The sequence below is a fragment of the Ursus arctos genome, unplaced genomic scaffold (assembly GCF_023065955.2).
Source record: "Ursus arctos isolate Adak ecotype North America unplaced genomic scaffold, UrsArc2.0 scaffold_24, whole genome shotgun sequence".
NCBI classification, from domain to species: domain Eukaryota; kingdom Metazoa; phylum Chordata; class Mammalia; order Carnivora; family Ursidae; genus Ursus; species Ursus arctos.
Window position 1 is genome coordinate 44,858,392 of NW_026622919.1, and position 15,501 is coordinate 44,873,892.

General features: G+C 41.1%; 1 protein-coding gene across 1 annotated transcript; it reads right to left on the reverse strand.

Moving 5' to 3' along the window:
* Positions 1-13,726: 13,726 nt before the first annotated feature.
* LOC125281036 (olfactory receptor 1A1-like) lies at positions 13,727-14,665 on the reverse strand. The gene has a single exon (XM_048212399.1). The coding sequence runs from the start codon at positions 14,663-14,665 to the stop codon at positions 13,727-13,729; it is 939 nt and encodes a 312-aa protein (XP_048068356.1).
* Between the last annotated feature and the right edge of the window lie 836 nt (positions 14,666-15,501).

Below are 15,501 nucleotides of genomic sequence, written 5' to 3' on the forward strand. Positions count from 1 at the left end.
TATTGCTCTTTTCAAAGAACCAGCTCCTCGCTTTGTTTATCTGTTCTAGTGTGGTTTTTGTTTGTTTGTTTTGTTTTTGTTTTGTCTGTATTTCATTTATTTCTGCTCTGAATCTTTCTTTTTTCTTTCTTCTTTTGACTTTGGGCTTTGTTCTTCTTTTTCCAGCTCCTTTTGGTGAAAGGTTATGTTATTTGATATTTTTCTTGCTTCTTGAGGTAAGCCTGTATTGCTATAATCTTCCCTCTTAGAATACCTTTATTGCATCTCAAAGATTTAGGACTGTTGTGTTTGTTTGTTTTCACTTTTCTCCATGTATTTTTTGATTTCCTGTTTGATTTCTTGGTTGACCCATTCATTGTTTAGTAGTATGTTATTTAGCCTCTATCTATTTGGATTTTTTTCTTGTGAGTGATTTTTAGTTTCATACTGTTGTGATCAGAAAAGATTCATATGATTTCAATCTTTTTGAATTTGTTGACACTTGTGTTGTGGCTAAACATGTGATCTATTCTGGAGAATGTTCCATGTACACTTAAAAAGAATGTAAATGGGGTGTTAAAGTTTCCTACTATTATTGTATTGCTGTCAAATTTGTCCTTTATGTCTGTCAATACTTGCTTTCTATATTTTGGTGCTTCCATGTTGGGTGCATAAATATTTACAGTTGCAATGTCTTCTTGTTTGATTGTTCCTTTTATCATTATGCAGTGTCTCTCTATGTCTCTTGTTATTTTTATTTTGTTTTCCTTTAAAAATATTTTATTTTTTCATTTGAGAGAGAGAGAGAGAACATGAATGAGTGAGGGGAGAGGGGCAGAGGGAGAGGGAGAGGCAAACTCCCCACTGAGCAGGGAGCCTAATGGGGGGCTTGATCCTAGAACCCTGAGATCATGACCTGAACTGAAGGCAGATGCTTAGCTGACTGAGCCACCCAGACACCCCTACAATCTTTGTTTTAAAGTCTATTTTATAAATATTACTATTCTTTTTGCTTTCATTGGCATGGTAAATGTTTTTCCATCCTTTCACTTTCAATTTGCATGTGTCTTTAGGTCTAAAGTGAGTCTCTTGTAGGCAGCACATGGATGAGTCTTGCTTTTTAATCCATTCAGTCACCCTATGAATCTTGAGTCCATTTACATCCAAAGTAATTATCAATAGATATATACTTATTGCCATTTTGTTACTTGTTTTATGGTTGTTTTTGTACTTCTTCTCTGTTTCTTTCTTTTCTTGCTCTCTTCCTAGTGGTTTGATGGCTTTCTTTTGTGATATGCTTGGATCCCATTCTATTTTTTTGTGTATCTATTATAGGTTTTTTTAAATGTTTTTTTAAAAGATTTTATTTATTTATTCGACAGAGATAGAGAGCCAGCGAGAGAGGGAACACAAGCAGGGGGAGTGGGAGAGGAAGAAGCAGGCTCACAGCGGAGGAGCCCGATGTGGGGCTCGATCCCACAACGCCGGGATCACGCCCTGAGCCGAAGGCAGGTGCCTAACCGCTGTGCCACCCAGGCGCCCCTTTTAATGTTTTTTAAATTATATTATGTTAGTCACCATACAGTACATCCCTGGTTTCTGATGTAAAGTTTGATGACTCATTAGTTGTGTATAACACCCAGTGCACCATGCAATACGTGCCCTCCTTACTATAGGTTTTTGATTTGTGGTCACCATTCACTCATATATAGCCTCTTATGTATATAATAGTCTATATTAAATTGATGGTTGCTTAGGTTTGAACCCATTCTAAAAGCTCTACTTTTTAACTCCCCCCTCATGTTTTATGTATATGATGTCAGACTTTACCTTCTTTAATTTCATGAATATCTTGGCTGATTTTTATAGATTTAATTGCCTTTGTGGTTTAACTTCCATACTGGTTTTAGAACTGATCAATATATCAAACAAACTTTCATTATGTTTGAGTTTACCTGTGAAATTTTCCCTTCATAATTTTCTTACTGATGATTATGGGCTTTCCTTTTCACTCAAAGAATTCCCTTTAACATTTCTTGTAAGGCTGGTTCAGTGGTGATGAATGCCTTTAACTTTTGTTTGTCTTGGAAACTATCTATCCTTCTATTCTGAATGATGGTGTTGCTGTGCAGAGTATTTTTGCATTTTTTTTTTCTTTTTGGCACTTTGAATGTATCATGCCATTTCCTTCCAGCCTGCAAAGTTTTTGCTAAGAAATCAGCTGATAGCCTTATGGGTTTCCCTTGTATGTAACTGTTTTCTTTTGCTGCTTTTAAAATTCTCTCTTTATCACTACTTTTTGCCATTTTAATTATTATATGTCTTGGTGTGGACCTCTTGATTTCCTTGGGGCCTTTCTGTGCTTCTTGGATTTAGATGTCTGTTTCCTTCCCCAGATTAGGGAAATTTTTAGCTATTACTTCTTCAAATAAATTTTCTGCCCGCTTTACTCTCTCTTTTCCTTCTGGAATCCCTATAATATGAATGTTATTATGCTTGATGATGTTGCAGTTTCCTTAACCTGTTCTCATTATTTTATTCTTCTTTTTTCTTTTTGCTATTAAGGTTGGTTGCTTTCTATTATTTTGTCTTTCAGCTCACTGATCCATTCTTCTGCCTCCTCTAATCTGCTATCAATTCCCTCTAGTGAATTTTTAATTTCAGTTATTGAGTTCTTCATCTCTGATAGATTGTTTTTGATATTTCATTTTTGTTGATGATCTCACCGAGATCCTCTACTCTTTTCTTATGTCCGGTGAGTATCTTTATGACATTACTTTGAATTTGTTATCAGATGTATTACTCATCTCCATTTCATTTAGCTCTTTTGCTGTAGTTTTGTCTTGTCCCCCCCCCCATTTGGGACATATTCCTCTTTCTCCTCATTTGTCTGACTCTCTGTGTTTGTGCATTAGGCAAGTCAGGTATGTCTCCTGATCTTGAAAGTAGTGGCCTTATGAAGAAGAGATCCTGTGGTGCTCTGTAGTAGGATGTCCCATATTTACAAGAACAAGGTACTTCAAGGGTGTCTTCTATGTAGGTTGTTTTTATCTTACTATTGTGGCTGAATCATGTTTGCCTCCAGTCCAGTCAGCTGCAATGGTCAACTTGGGCATTTGTGGGCAGGGTTTTGTCCCTGTGCTGTTAAGGGGCCAGTCAGGGGTCTCTGTGGGCTTATAGTTGAGCAGTGTCATTTTGTCAGTCAGACCAGATGCCTCCCCTCAGCCTGTGTGCCAGGGCTGCAGGCAAACTGAACTGCATGTTGCTTTTCCTGTATTGTCCCTTGAAAGGCTTCAGTTGGTGGGCAGGGTCTGCAGTCAGATCAAATGTCTGACCCTAATCCATCTGCTGGGGCTACAGGCAAAGTGGTACACATGGTTATCTTCCCCTCTCCCTAGGGAAGGAGTCACTTTGGAGTGATGTTTGTCCTTGCTGGGGCTGCTTGCAAGATGTGTCATAGCAGGAACCACTTTGGAGGGATGCCTGCCAAATGGGGTGTGTTTGGTTGGGTAGATCCATAGAACAGAGGGGCAGCGCACGGAGTATTACCAAGGTAGGTGAAGGGTATTTGCACTGGTTCCTGCAAGTGTCTGGCTATCTGGACTGGGGGAAGGGGAAAAATATGATGCCTACCAGGTTTTTGTTCTTGGAGAAGTCTCCTAAAGGTCCCTGCCCCTCCAGCAATGTTCTGAGATTAATAAATAAATTTCCTTTACATATATCCCAGGCACTTTTCAAACTGCTGCTTCTACGCTGTATCTTGGTGGGGTGGTTTGTTATGCTGGGCCTGTAAGTGTGGGAACTCAGTTTCCTATCACCCTCCAGCTCTCCCATAGACAGGCCTGCTGATTTTAAAAGTACCTGGCTTTAAGCCCCACTGACTGTAAAAACTCTGGGAAGTTAAACCTTACAGTTTTCAAAGACAAATGTTATATGAACTCATTTACCCAGTGCAGGTCTCCCATGTCTGGGGTGCCTGATGTGGGGTCTGCTCCTCTCCCTTCTCTGTGCTTGTGGTGTCCCTCCCATTTGTGGTTAGTGTTGCTGGGAGTTCGGTTCCTGAACCCATCTCCACCCCTTTTACCCTTCTTGATGTGTCCTCCCCAATAAGATGAACTGTGTCTGTTTTGCCAGTCTTCAAGACATTTTCTGGGTTGGTTGCACTGATGTGGCTGTTATTGAGGAGTATCTGCAGGACAAGGAGAGTATCTTACTCCACCATCTTTCCGGAAGTTTCTGCTTTTTTTTTCTTAATATATTTTTGTTGCATGTATTTATTCCCAGAATTTTTTTTGTTCAGCTCTTTGTAACCTTATAAAAGGGTATCAGTAATAATAATAAAGGATTTACTTTTTTTTTTTTTGCTTAGGTCTCTGGGCTTATTATAAAGGTTGGAAATAAACAGTCAGATGTAGAGGTATAATGTTGAGGTCCAGAAGTGTCCCAAGAGCAATACCCCATGAAAGTGGGATGTGCTACCTTCGAGGCCCATGGAAACTTTCACCAACCTAGAAAGTCTTCTAAACTGGTTCTTTAAAAGTGTTTGTGGAGCTCAACCTTCAGCAAACTCTCCCTGCCCCAGAAGCTGGTGGGCAGGGTTGGAAGATCCAATCCTACAATCTCTTGGTTTTTTCTAATGGCAAGTCTCAACCTGAGGCTATCTAGGGAAGGGATTTATTTTTTTTTAATATTATTATGTTACTCAGACAGTAAAATTATAACCTGTCTCTGTGAGCCATTCAGAAAAAGGAATTTCTCTACTGGCTGGAGAGATAACCCAATTACCAAGGACATTTAGTTGCTTTCACACAATGAGGGGCAAGGAGAACCATGTTTAGAACTATGTCTGGGATGACTTTTGTGTTTCTATGCCCAATAATAGAGATGAACAGAAACCACAGCAACCAAATATTAATAGTAGTAGTAGTAGTAGTAGTAGTAAAGGCAGTACTATTGTGGACTGAGCCCCCTCAGAAGTGAAGGTTTGGTCATCTCAGCAGGTGAACACCAAGTGGCAGCTGTTTGACAGCTCCCCTCAGAGACATAAGCATCAGACATGTGGTCAACTCTCTTCTGAGCTCCCAGGTTCTAGTGACACCACTTTTCCCTTTTGTACCTAGGGGAAGTGATTTCTTACTGCAGTTAATAATCTCTGCATTATCTTCACATCCCTCTCTTTCTCCTATAGTCTTTCAGGACAAACCTATGTATCTACTTCCCTGTATTAAATTGTCTTGGTTTAAAAAAACCAGATGTGATTTATATTTCCTGAGTGGGCCTGAACTGACCCAAACTGACATACTAGCTATATACTGTATTCTTTTCCAGACTTAGTCAATCCCCAGACACTGGTATGTGAAGTAATTTAATTACGGCATTAAATTTATTCCAGAACAGCATGTTTAACAGAATCAAAGGGAAATGGCTGAGAGGATGACTTGACATACTGATGCAGTGATTTTTATTTGCATTAATGTACACGTAGATTCTTATGATTACTGCAGGATACAGTAGACGAGGTTAACTTCCCTTCTCCAAATTAAACAGAGGAATAGAGTGAAACTGATACAGAGCAGCTAAGTGGTAAGGAGTTCTCCTAAGACCCTACATTTTCTTCTTTATACATTCCTCTTTGGCACTTAATATTTCACTGTGGGAAATACTTGAAACATCTCATACCATTTGGCCTTCTTGAGCTTACCCATAACAACAAAATTAACCGTGTTGCATTTGTCATTTAAACATACTATTGCAGAGAGAGTTAAGATGGCAGAGGAGTAGGGGACCCCTTTTTCAGCCGGTCCCCCAGGTCGAGCTGGATAGGTACCAGACCAGCCTAAATAACCACGGAATCAGCCTGAGACACAGGAAGATACATCTGGATCTCTACAAATGAACATCTCCAGCGCTGAGTATTGAGAAACGAAGCAGGGAGCCGTGAACCCACACACAGATATCTGAAGATAAACGGAAGGGGGAGGGAGCCACCGCGTTTGGGCGCCGGGAAGGGGCAGCCACCTGCACGGGGGAGTGGCGGACTCATGGACGGCACCCGCGAGAGAGCGGACTGAGACCGGTGAGCTGGGAGCGCGCGCCACCAGGCATCTTGCGGAACACCAGAATCCCGGTGTGCGCACTGGATCCAGACTGAGACCGGGAGCTCCCGGAGCGTGCGCGGGGCGATTGGCGGCTGGCGGGCCACCTGCACGGGGGAGCGGGCGGACTCGCGGTCGGCACCCACAAAACAGCAGACTGAGACCCTGAACCGGGTGCACGCGCCACCAGTCTTCTCACGGAACTCCGGAATCCTGCTGTGCTCACTGGGCATAGACAGAGAGATCGGGAGATCCGGGTGCGCACGGGATGGCTGGTGGCGTTAGAAACACCAAGGACAGAGACGTGCCGGCCCTGGAAGTGAGGGCAGGGACGCCAGGTGTGGGGCGCACATCCCGGGTTGCTGCAGGGTTGAGCAGCACCAACAGAAACAGAGTTAAAGTGGCCAGAACATCAGTGGAGAAGGGCCACAATCCCTCTGTTCTGTGACAATACAGCCTCTGCTGCTCTGGCTCTCAAAAGAGGCACAGCAGACCGCCAGGGAAAGCCGCCAGAGAACAAAAGCCTGGAAATACCAGCTCACAGCGTGCCCATCCCCATCCCCCCTCGCAGGGGACACAGAGACTCTACCCAAACAGGGTTACCTGAGTATCGGCGTGGCAGGCCCCTCCCCCAGAACACAGAAGGTAGGCTGAAAAGTCAAGAAGCCCACAACCTGGGGTGCCTGGGTGGCGCAGTCATTGAGCCCCAGTCTCCGGCTTAGGGCGTGATCCTGGCGTTCCGGAAAGGAGTCCCTCATCGGGCTCCTCCGCTGGAAGCCTGCTTTTTCCTCTCCCACTCCCCTGCTTCTGTTCCCGTTCTTGCTGACAGTCTGTCTCTCTCTCTCAGATAAATAAATAAATAAAATCTTTAAAGAAGAAGCCCACATCCCTAAGATCCCTATAAAACAAGGGGCACGGCCTGGGACCCAGTCAATAATTTGGGCTCTGGACAACCCCGCAACCTCTCCTCATCAGAATGACAAGAAGGAGAAGTCCCCCCAGCAAAGAAAAGACAGTGAGTATGTGGCCTCTGCCACAGAAGTAACGGATATGGATGTAACCAAATTATCAGAAATGGAATTCAGAGTAACGATGGTCAAAATGATGAGTAGAATTGAAAAAAGTATTAACGAAAAGATTACTGAGAATATAGAATCCCTAAGGACAGAAATGAGAGCGAATCTGACAGAAATCAAAAATTCTATGAGCCAAATGCAGGCAAAACTAGAGGCTCTGATGGCCAGGGTCACAGAAGCAGAGGAACGGGTTAGTGAATTGGAGGATGGGTTAATAGAGGAAAAAACCAAAATAGAAGCTGCTATTAAAAAAATCCACGCCCACGAATGTAGGTTACGGGAGATTACTGACTCAATGAAACGATCCAATGTCAGAATTATCGGCATCCCCGAGGGGGTGGAGAAAAACAGAGGTCTAGAAGAGATATTTGAACAAATTGTAGCTGAAAACTTCCCTAATCTAGCAAGGGAAACAAACATTCGTGTCCAAGAGGCAAAGAGGACCCCTCCCAAGCTCAACCACGACAAACCTACGCCACGTCACATCATAGTGCATATTCGCAAATATTAGATGCAAGGATACAGTACTGAAAGCGGCCAGGGCAAAGAAATTTCTCACATACCAAGGCAAAGGCATCAGAATTACGTCAGACCTGTCTACACAGACCTGGAATGAGAGAAAGGGTTGGGGGAGCATTTTTAAAGCTCCTTCAGAGAAAAACATGCAGCCAAGGATCCTTTATCCAGCAAGGCTGTCATTCAGAATTGATGGAGAAATAAAGACATTTCAGAATTGCCAGTCACTAACCAATTTCGTAACCATGAAACCAGTCCTACAGGAGATATTACGGGGGGTTCTATAAAGGTAAAAAGGCCCCAAGAGTGATACAGAACAGAAAGTCACAGCCAGTACAAACAAAGACTTTACTGGCAACATGGCATCATTAAAATCATATCTCTCAGTACTCAGTCTTAATGTAAATGGTTTAAATGCTCCCATAAGACGCCACAGGGTTGCAGGTTGGATAAAAAGAAATGACCCATCCATTTGCTGTCTACAAGAGACTCATTTCGAACCCAAAGATGCATTCAGACTGAGAGTAAGGGGGTGGAGTACCATCTTTCATGCAAATGGAGCTCAAAAGAAAGCTGGGGTAGCAATTCTCATATCAGATGAATTGGATTTTAGACTACAGACTATAGTTAGAGATGCAGAAGGGCACTATATTATTCTTAAGGGAAGTATTCAACAAGTGGATATGACAATTATAAATATATATGACCCAACAGGGGAGCAGCAAGATACACAAGCCAACTCTTAACCAGAATAAAGAGACATATAAATAAAAATACATTAATAGTAGGGGACCTCAACACTCGACTCTCAGAAATAGACAGAACACCCTGGCAAAAACTAAGCAAAGAATCAAAGGCTTTGAATGCCATACTCGATGAGTTGGACCTCATAGATATATATAGAACACTACACCCCAGAACCAAAGAATACTCATTCTATTCTAATGCCCATGGAACATTCTCAAGAATAGACCATGTTCTGGGACACAAAACAGGTCTCAAATGATACCAAAAGATTGAAATAATCCCCTGCATTTTCTCAGACCACAACGCTCTGAAATTGGAACTCAACCACAAGGAAAAATTTGGAAGAAACTCAAACACTTGGAGACTAAGAACCATCCTGCTCAGGAATGACTCGATAAGCCAGGAAATCAAAAATCAAATTAAACAATTTATGGAGACCAATGAGAATGAAAATACAACAGTCCAAAACCTATGGGATACTGCAAAGGCAGTCCTAAGGGGGAAATACATAGCCATCCAAGCCTCACTCAAAAGAATAGAAAAATCTAAAATGCAGTTTTTATATTCTCACCTCAAGAAGCTGGAACAGCAACAGAGGGACACGCCTAATCCACGCACGAGGAAGCAGTTGACCAAAATTAGAGCTGAAATCAGTCAAGCAGAAACCAGAAGTACAGTGGAGCAGATCAACAGGACTAGAAGCTGGTTCTTTGAGAGAATCAATAAAATTGACAGACCACTGGCAAGACTTATCCAAAAGAAAAGAGAAAGGACCCAGATTATCAAAACTATGAATGAAAAAGGAGAGGTCACGACGAACACCATTGAAATTGGAAGGATTATTAGAAATTTTTATCAACAGCTATATGCCAAAAAACTAAGCAATCTGGAAGAGATGGAATCCTTCCTGGAAGCCTATACACTACCAAGACTGAAACCGGAAGAAATTGATTTCTTAAACAGGCCAATTAATTATGAAGAAATTGAGTCAGTGATAAACAACCTTCCAAATAACAAAACTCCAGGCCCGGACGGTTTTCCGGGGGAATTCTACCAAACATTCAAAGAAGAAATAATACCTATTCTCCTAAAGCTATTTCAAAAAATAGAAACAGAAGGAAAGCTACCAAACTCATTCTATGAGGCCAATATTACCTTGATCCCCAAACCAGGCAAAGACCCCCTCAAAAAGGCGAATTATAGACCAATTTCCCTAATGAATATGGACGCCAAAATCCTCAACAAGATACTTGCTAATAGAATCCAACAGTTCATTAAAAGGATTATCCATCACAATCAAGTGGGATTCATACCTGGGATGCAAGGGTGGTTCAATACTCACAAATCAATCAGCGTGATACATCATATCAACAAGAAAAGACTCAGGAACCATATGATCCTCTCAATTGATGCAGAAAAAGCATTTGACAAAATACAGCATCCTTTCCTGATTAAAACCCTTCAGAGTGTAGGAATAGAAGGTACATTTCTCAATCTCATGAAAGCCATCCATGAAAAGCCTACTGCAAATATTATTCTCAATGGGGAAAAGCTCGATGCCTTTCCCTTAGGATCAGGAACTCGATAAGGATGCCCACTCTCGCCACTATCATTCAACATAGTACTAGAAGTCCTTGCAACAGCAATCAGACGACAAAAAGGGATCAAAGGTATTGAAATCAGCAAAGAAGAAGTCAAAATGTCTCTCTTCACAGATGACATGATACTCTATATGGAAAACCCAAAAGAAGCCACTCCCAAACTATTAGAAGTTATAGAGCAATTCAGTAACGTGGCGGGATACAAAATCAAAGCTCAGAAATCAGTTGCATTTCTGTACACGAATAACGAGACCGAAGAAAGAGAAATTAGGGAATCCATCCCATTTACAATAGCACCAAAAACCATACGTTACCTTGGAATTAACTTAACCAGAGACGTAAAGGACCTATATTCTAGAAACTATAAATCACTCTTGAAAGACATTGAGGAAGACATAAAAAGATAGAAAGATATTCCATGCTCATGGATCGGAAGAATTAACATAGTTAAAATGTCCATGCTACCCAGAGCAATCTACACTTTCAATGCTATCCCGATCAAAATACCGAGGACATTTTTCAAAGAACTGGAACAAATAGTCCTTACATTTGTATGGAAACAGAAAAGGCCCCGAATCTCCAAGGAACTGTTGAAAAGGAAAAACAAAGCTGGGGGCATCACAATGCCGGATTTCGAGCTGTACTACAAAGCTGTGATCACAAAGACAGCATGGTACTGGCACAAAAACAGACACATAGACCAATGCAACAGAATAGAGAACCCAGAAATGGACCCTCGGCTCTTTGGGCAACTAATATTTGATAAAGCAGGAAAAAACATCCGGTGGGAAAAAGACAGTCTCTTCAATAAATGATGCTGGGAAAATTGGACAGCTACATACAAAAGAATGAAGCTTGACCACTATCTCACACCATACACAAAAATAAACTCCAAGTGGATGAAAGACCTCGATGTGAGACAGGAATCCATCAAAATTCTAGAGGAGAACATAGGCAGCAACCTCTACGACATCGGCCAAAGCAATGTTTTTCATGATACATCCCCAAAGGCAAGAGAAACAAAAGATAAAATGAATTTATGGGACTTCATCAAGATTAAAAGTTTCTGCACAGCCAAGGAAACAGTCAGAAAACCTAAGAAGCAGCCCACGGAATGGGAGAATATATTTGCAAATGACACTACAGATAAAGGACTGGTATCCAAGATCTACAAAGAACTTCTCAAACTCAATACACGAGAAACAAATAAACAAATCAAAAAATGGTCAGAAGATATGAAAAGACAATTTTCCAATGAAGACATACAAATGGCTAACAGACACATGAAAAAATGTTCATAATCATTAGCCATCAAGGAAATTCAAATCAAAACCACACTGAGATACGACCTTACGCCAGTTAGAATGACAAAAATAGACAAGGCAAGAAACAACAATTGTTGGAGAGGATGTGGAGAAAGGGGATCCCTCCTACATTGTTGGTGGGAATGCAATTGGTACAGCCACTCTGGAAAACAGTGTGGAGGTCCCTTAAAAAGTTAAAAATTGAGCTACCCTATGATGCAGCCATTGCACTACTGGGTGTTTACCCCAAAGATACAGACGTAGTGAAGAGAAGGGCCATATGCACCCCAATGTTCATAGCAGCAATGTCCACAATAGCTAAATCGTGGAAGGAGCAAGATGCCCTTCAACAGATGACTGGATTAAGAAGTTGTGGTCCATATATACAATGGAATATTACTCAGCTATCAGAAAGAACGAGTTCTCAACATTTGCTACAACATGGACGGCACTGGAGGAGATAATGCTAAGTGAAATAAGTCAAGCAGAGAAAGGCAACTATCGTATGATTTCTCTCATCTATGGAACATAAGAAATAGGAAGATCGGTAGGGGAAGAAAGGGATAAATAAAGGGGGGGGTAATCAGAAGGGGGAATGAAACATGAGAGACTATGGACTATGAGAAACAAATTGAGGGCCTCAGAGTGGAGGGGTGTGGGGGAAAGGGATAGACCAGTGATGGGTAGTAAGGAGGGCACGTATTGCATGGTGCACTGGGTGTTATACACAACTAATGAATCATCGAGCCTTACATCGGAAACCGGGGATGTACTGTATAGTGACTAACATAATATAATAAAAAATCATTAAAAAAAATAAACATACTATTGCAGGATTCATTTATTCATTTCATACAAATTTATTAAATAATTACTATATGTCAGCACTGTCTAAGTACTGAATATACAACAGTGAACAAAACAGATCCCAAATCTTCATACTCTCACGGGGGAGAGACAGGCAATACATTTATAGAACATTTTCATTGGCCAACTTTGAAAATTCGCTACGTGAAATACCTCCATTCCCTCCGTTTTGGTCAGTCATTGACACAGATTCACATGCATTTGTAATCAAATCCTTTTAGGCTGAAAAGAAGATAATTGGCATAGTTCTCATCCTTGGTGACTTAGAGACGCTGAAAGCATTAAATGGTGAATAATGTCATCTTCCAACATCCAAATTCTTTCCTCATGGACAGCTAGCTGACAATGTGAATTATCTACAGAAAATAATAATTTTATATTTTCACTGGCAGTTAAAAATGGTAGATAATAAAACAGCTTGCACACTGTTCTAAGATACCCTCAATTCACCTGTTGCACATGTAACCCTGGTTGGAAATATGATATTTAGGGACAATCACTTATGTATTATAATATTTTGAGAGAGTTTTATAATTTCCTCATGAACTGAATCAAATCATAGGTTGTGGGGTTCCTTGATGGGTATTTAGTGACCTGCTGGATTAACTATCTCTGTTTAGGAAATATCACCTGCATGTCAGGGCTGATCATCCAGAATCAAAGTCTCATCTTCCCTGGGCCATACTGGTGTAACAAGAGCACATCATTTTCAATATTCCTCTTTTTTCTTCATTTGGCACCCCGAGTTATTAATAGTGATGAATAATTTTGTAATAATAACTTTATTTCATGCTATTATTAAATCAGAATATTTTTTATGCTAAGATGCAATAGTTCCATTGGTGCATATCATTTTATTAAATTCTAGGGAGAATCTTATGCTCTTTTGAAACAGTCTAGTTTAAGCAACAATGCATAAGAACAAAAATATCTACCCAGGTCATTTCCTTTAAAGATTCGGCTGGATGGGTAAATAAAATCTAGTCTGATTATATCTGTCTTTGTCAGATTAAAATTCAGAGAGTGATATTTTTATTTGTGCAACTCACTTTCCACTGAGAATCATTGGGAACACTTTTTATGGACAAGACTTCGAGAGGTACAGTGATGTTTTAAGACAGTTCTTGCCCTCAGAGGCTTGTAAGCATAGTAGGGGTAATTAGCATAATAGTAAAACAATTAACATTTGAATAGTGATTTATAGCCTTTAAATCATGGGCTCTTGTGATCCTCACACCTTGTGACCATAGTGGGACAGATATTATTCCTAATATGTTCATGTAGAAGCAGAGCTTCAGACCTTCTGAATTTTATTCTGATTATCAGTAGCTTATCTGGGACATGAAGCCAATATTCCTGTGCTGCCAAAAGTACAATAATGTGTACAAAATGATAATTTCATAAGAGGTATCATAAGATTTCATAGAAGAGGAATTACTAGCTAGGAAGAACAAAGTTGGTTTCTTGGTGGAGGAGAACATTGGAGCTGGATATTCAAGTGCATCCTAATTGGTGACTCCAATCGACTCTCCAATATGACCTCACATTGGTTCTGAGGAGAGTCTCTTGCTGAAGAGTTTCCCCAGGGCAGCCTTCATGTCTCGGTTTCTCAGACTGTAGATGAAAGGATTTAACATTGGGGTCACTGCCATGTACATCACAGTTATCACTGCATCCTTCAGGCTGTAACTAGACAGAGGGCGGAAATACATGCCCATGACTGTGCCATAATACAGAGAAACAACCGTGAGGTGGGAACCACAGGTGGAGAAGGCTTTGAGCACACCCTTGGTGGATGGAACCCGTAAGACTGTGGAAAAGACATGAATATAGGAGATGATGATGCATAGTAATGGCACAGAGAAAATACCAGCCCCTAGGTACATCACCTTCACATTAAAATGGATATCAGAACAGGAGAGTTTGAGTAAAGGGATAGTGTCACAGTAGAAGTTGGCTACTTCCTTGTTGCCACAGAAAGACAGACCAGCTGTGAGCAGAGTGTGAGGGAGGGCGTTGGCATTTCCAACCACCCAGGACCCAACAACTAGGAGGACACAAGTCCGTGGCCTTATAATTGTTGTGTAATGAAGTGGGCGGCTGATGGCCACAGCACGGTCATATGCCATTGCAGCCAGCATATAGCTATCTGTGTTACCCAAGGCAATCATAAAATACAACTGTGTTAGGCATCCCCCAAAGGAGATGGCTTTGCAGCCTAAAACATGGTTGGCCAGCATTTTAGGGATGGTTACAGAGGAGAAGAAGATGTCAACAAAGGAGAGATTGGCAAGGAAAAAATACATGGGGTTGTGAAGGCGAATGTCAGAGTGAATGGCCAAGATGATGAGCAGGTTTCCAATCAATGTGATGGGGTAAATGAACAGGAAGAGGACGAAGAAGATGTCTTCCTGGTCCTGCTGACCAGTAACTCCCAGGAGGATGAACTCCAGGGTAGAGGATTGGTTGTCTTCCCTCATGGCTCCTTTGTTAAGAAAGGGGGAGAGGAATCCAGAAATATTAGTGAAGTTACTGTAATGATCTTCCTTATCCATCAGTTTTGGTTCAAGTGACCAGCAATCTCTATGAAGCATTTACAGAATCCAGAGATAGCCAACATTTTGGGCAATTATCCTTGTTGATCAGTGGGGCTGATCAACAATTAGCCCTTCACACTCATGTCTAAGAAGTGAGCAATCTATGAATCAAAGATGTCTATCCTCCTCCATCCCAGAACCATCCCTCAAACACCTAGGATTTAATAAATTAACACATACTTTTTATATTGTATGTGCTAGATACTTTGCTAGGCTTATGGAAAAATGTGTGCAAAATACAATTTTTAATCCACTTATTCAACATGTAAGACATTGTGTTCTCAGAGACTTTACAATATAATGGAAAAGCCAAACGTCACATTCTAATTTTATTGCACTTGACAAGGAAAGGGCAGCATTTTGGAATCTTTGGCAAAATACACCGGTGCAAAGGATGTGTGATTACAAGGACAAGCCATGAACTTCAGAATTGTTCCAATGACCAGCTAATAGTGATCCCAGAGCCCAGGAAGTAGCAGGTGTCTACACTGACATTGGATGATTGTAAGTCACCAGGATCACTGGATTTATGTCCCAGCAAAAACAAGCCTAGTGAATTTTCTCCCCAAATGTCTCCTTTTCTAAGAAGAATTTCACCACCTGCTTTGATGGGGTGTATGTCTTTGGAGAACTCTCCAATATCGATAATCACACAGCTTTTCTCTTCCTTTCCTTTATTATTTCTTTTGTTGAGTCATCCAACTCCCTAGTCATTTCAA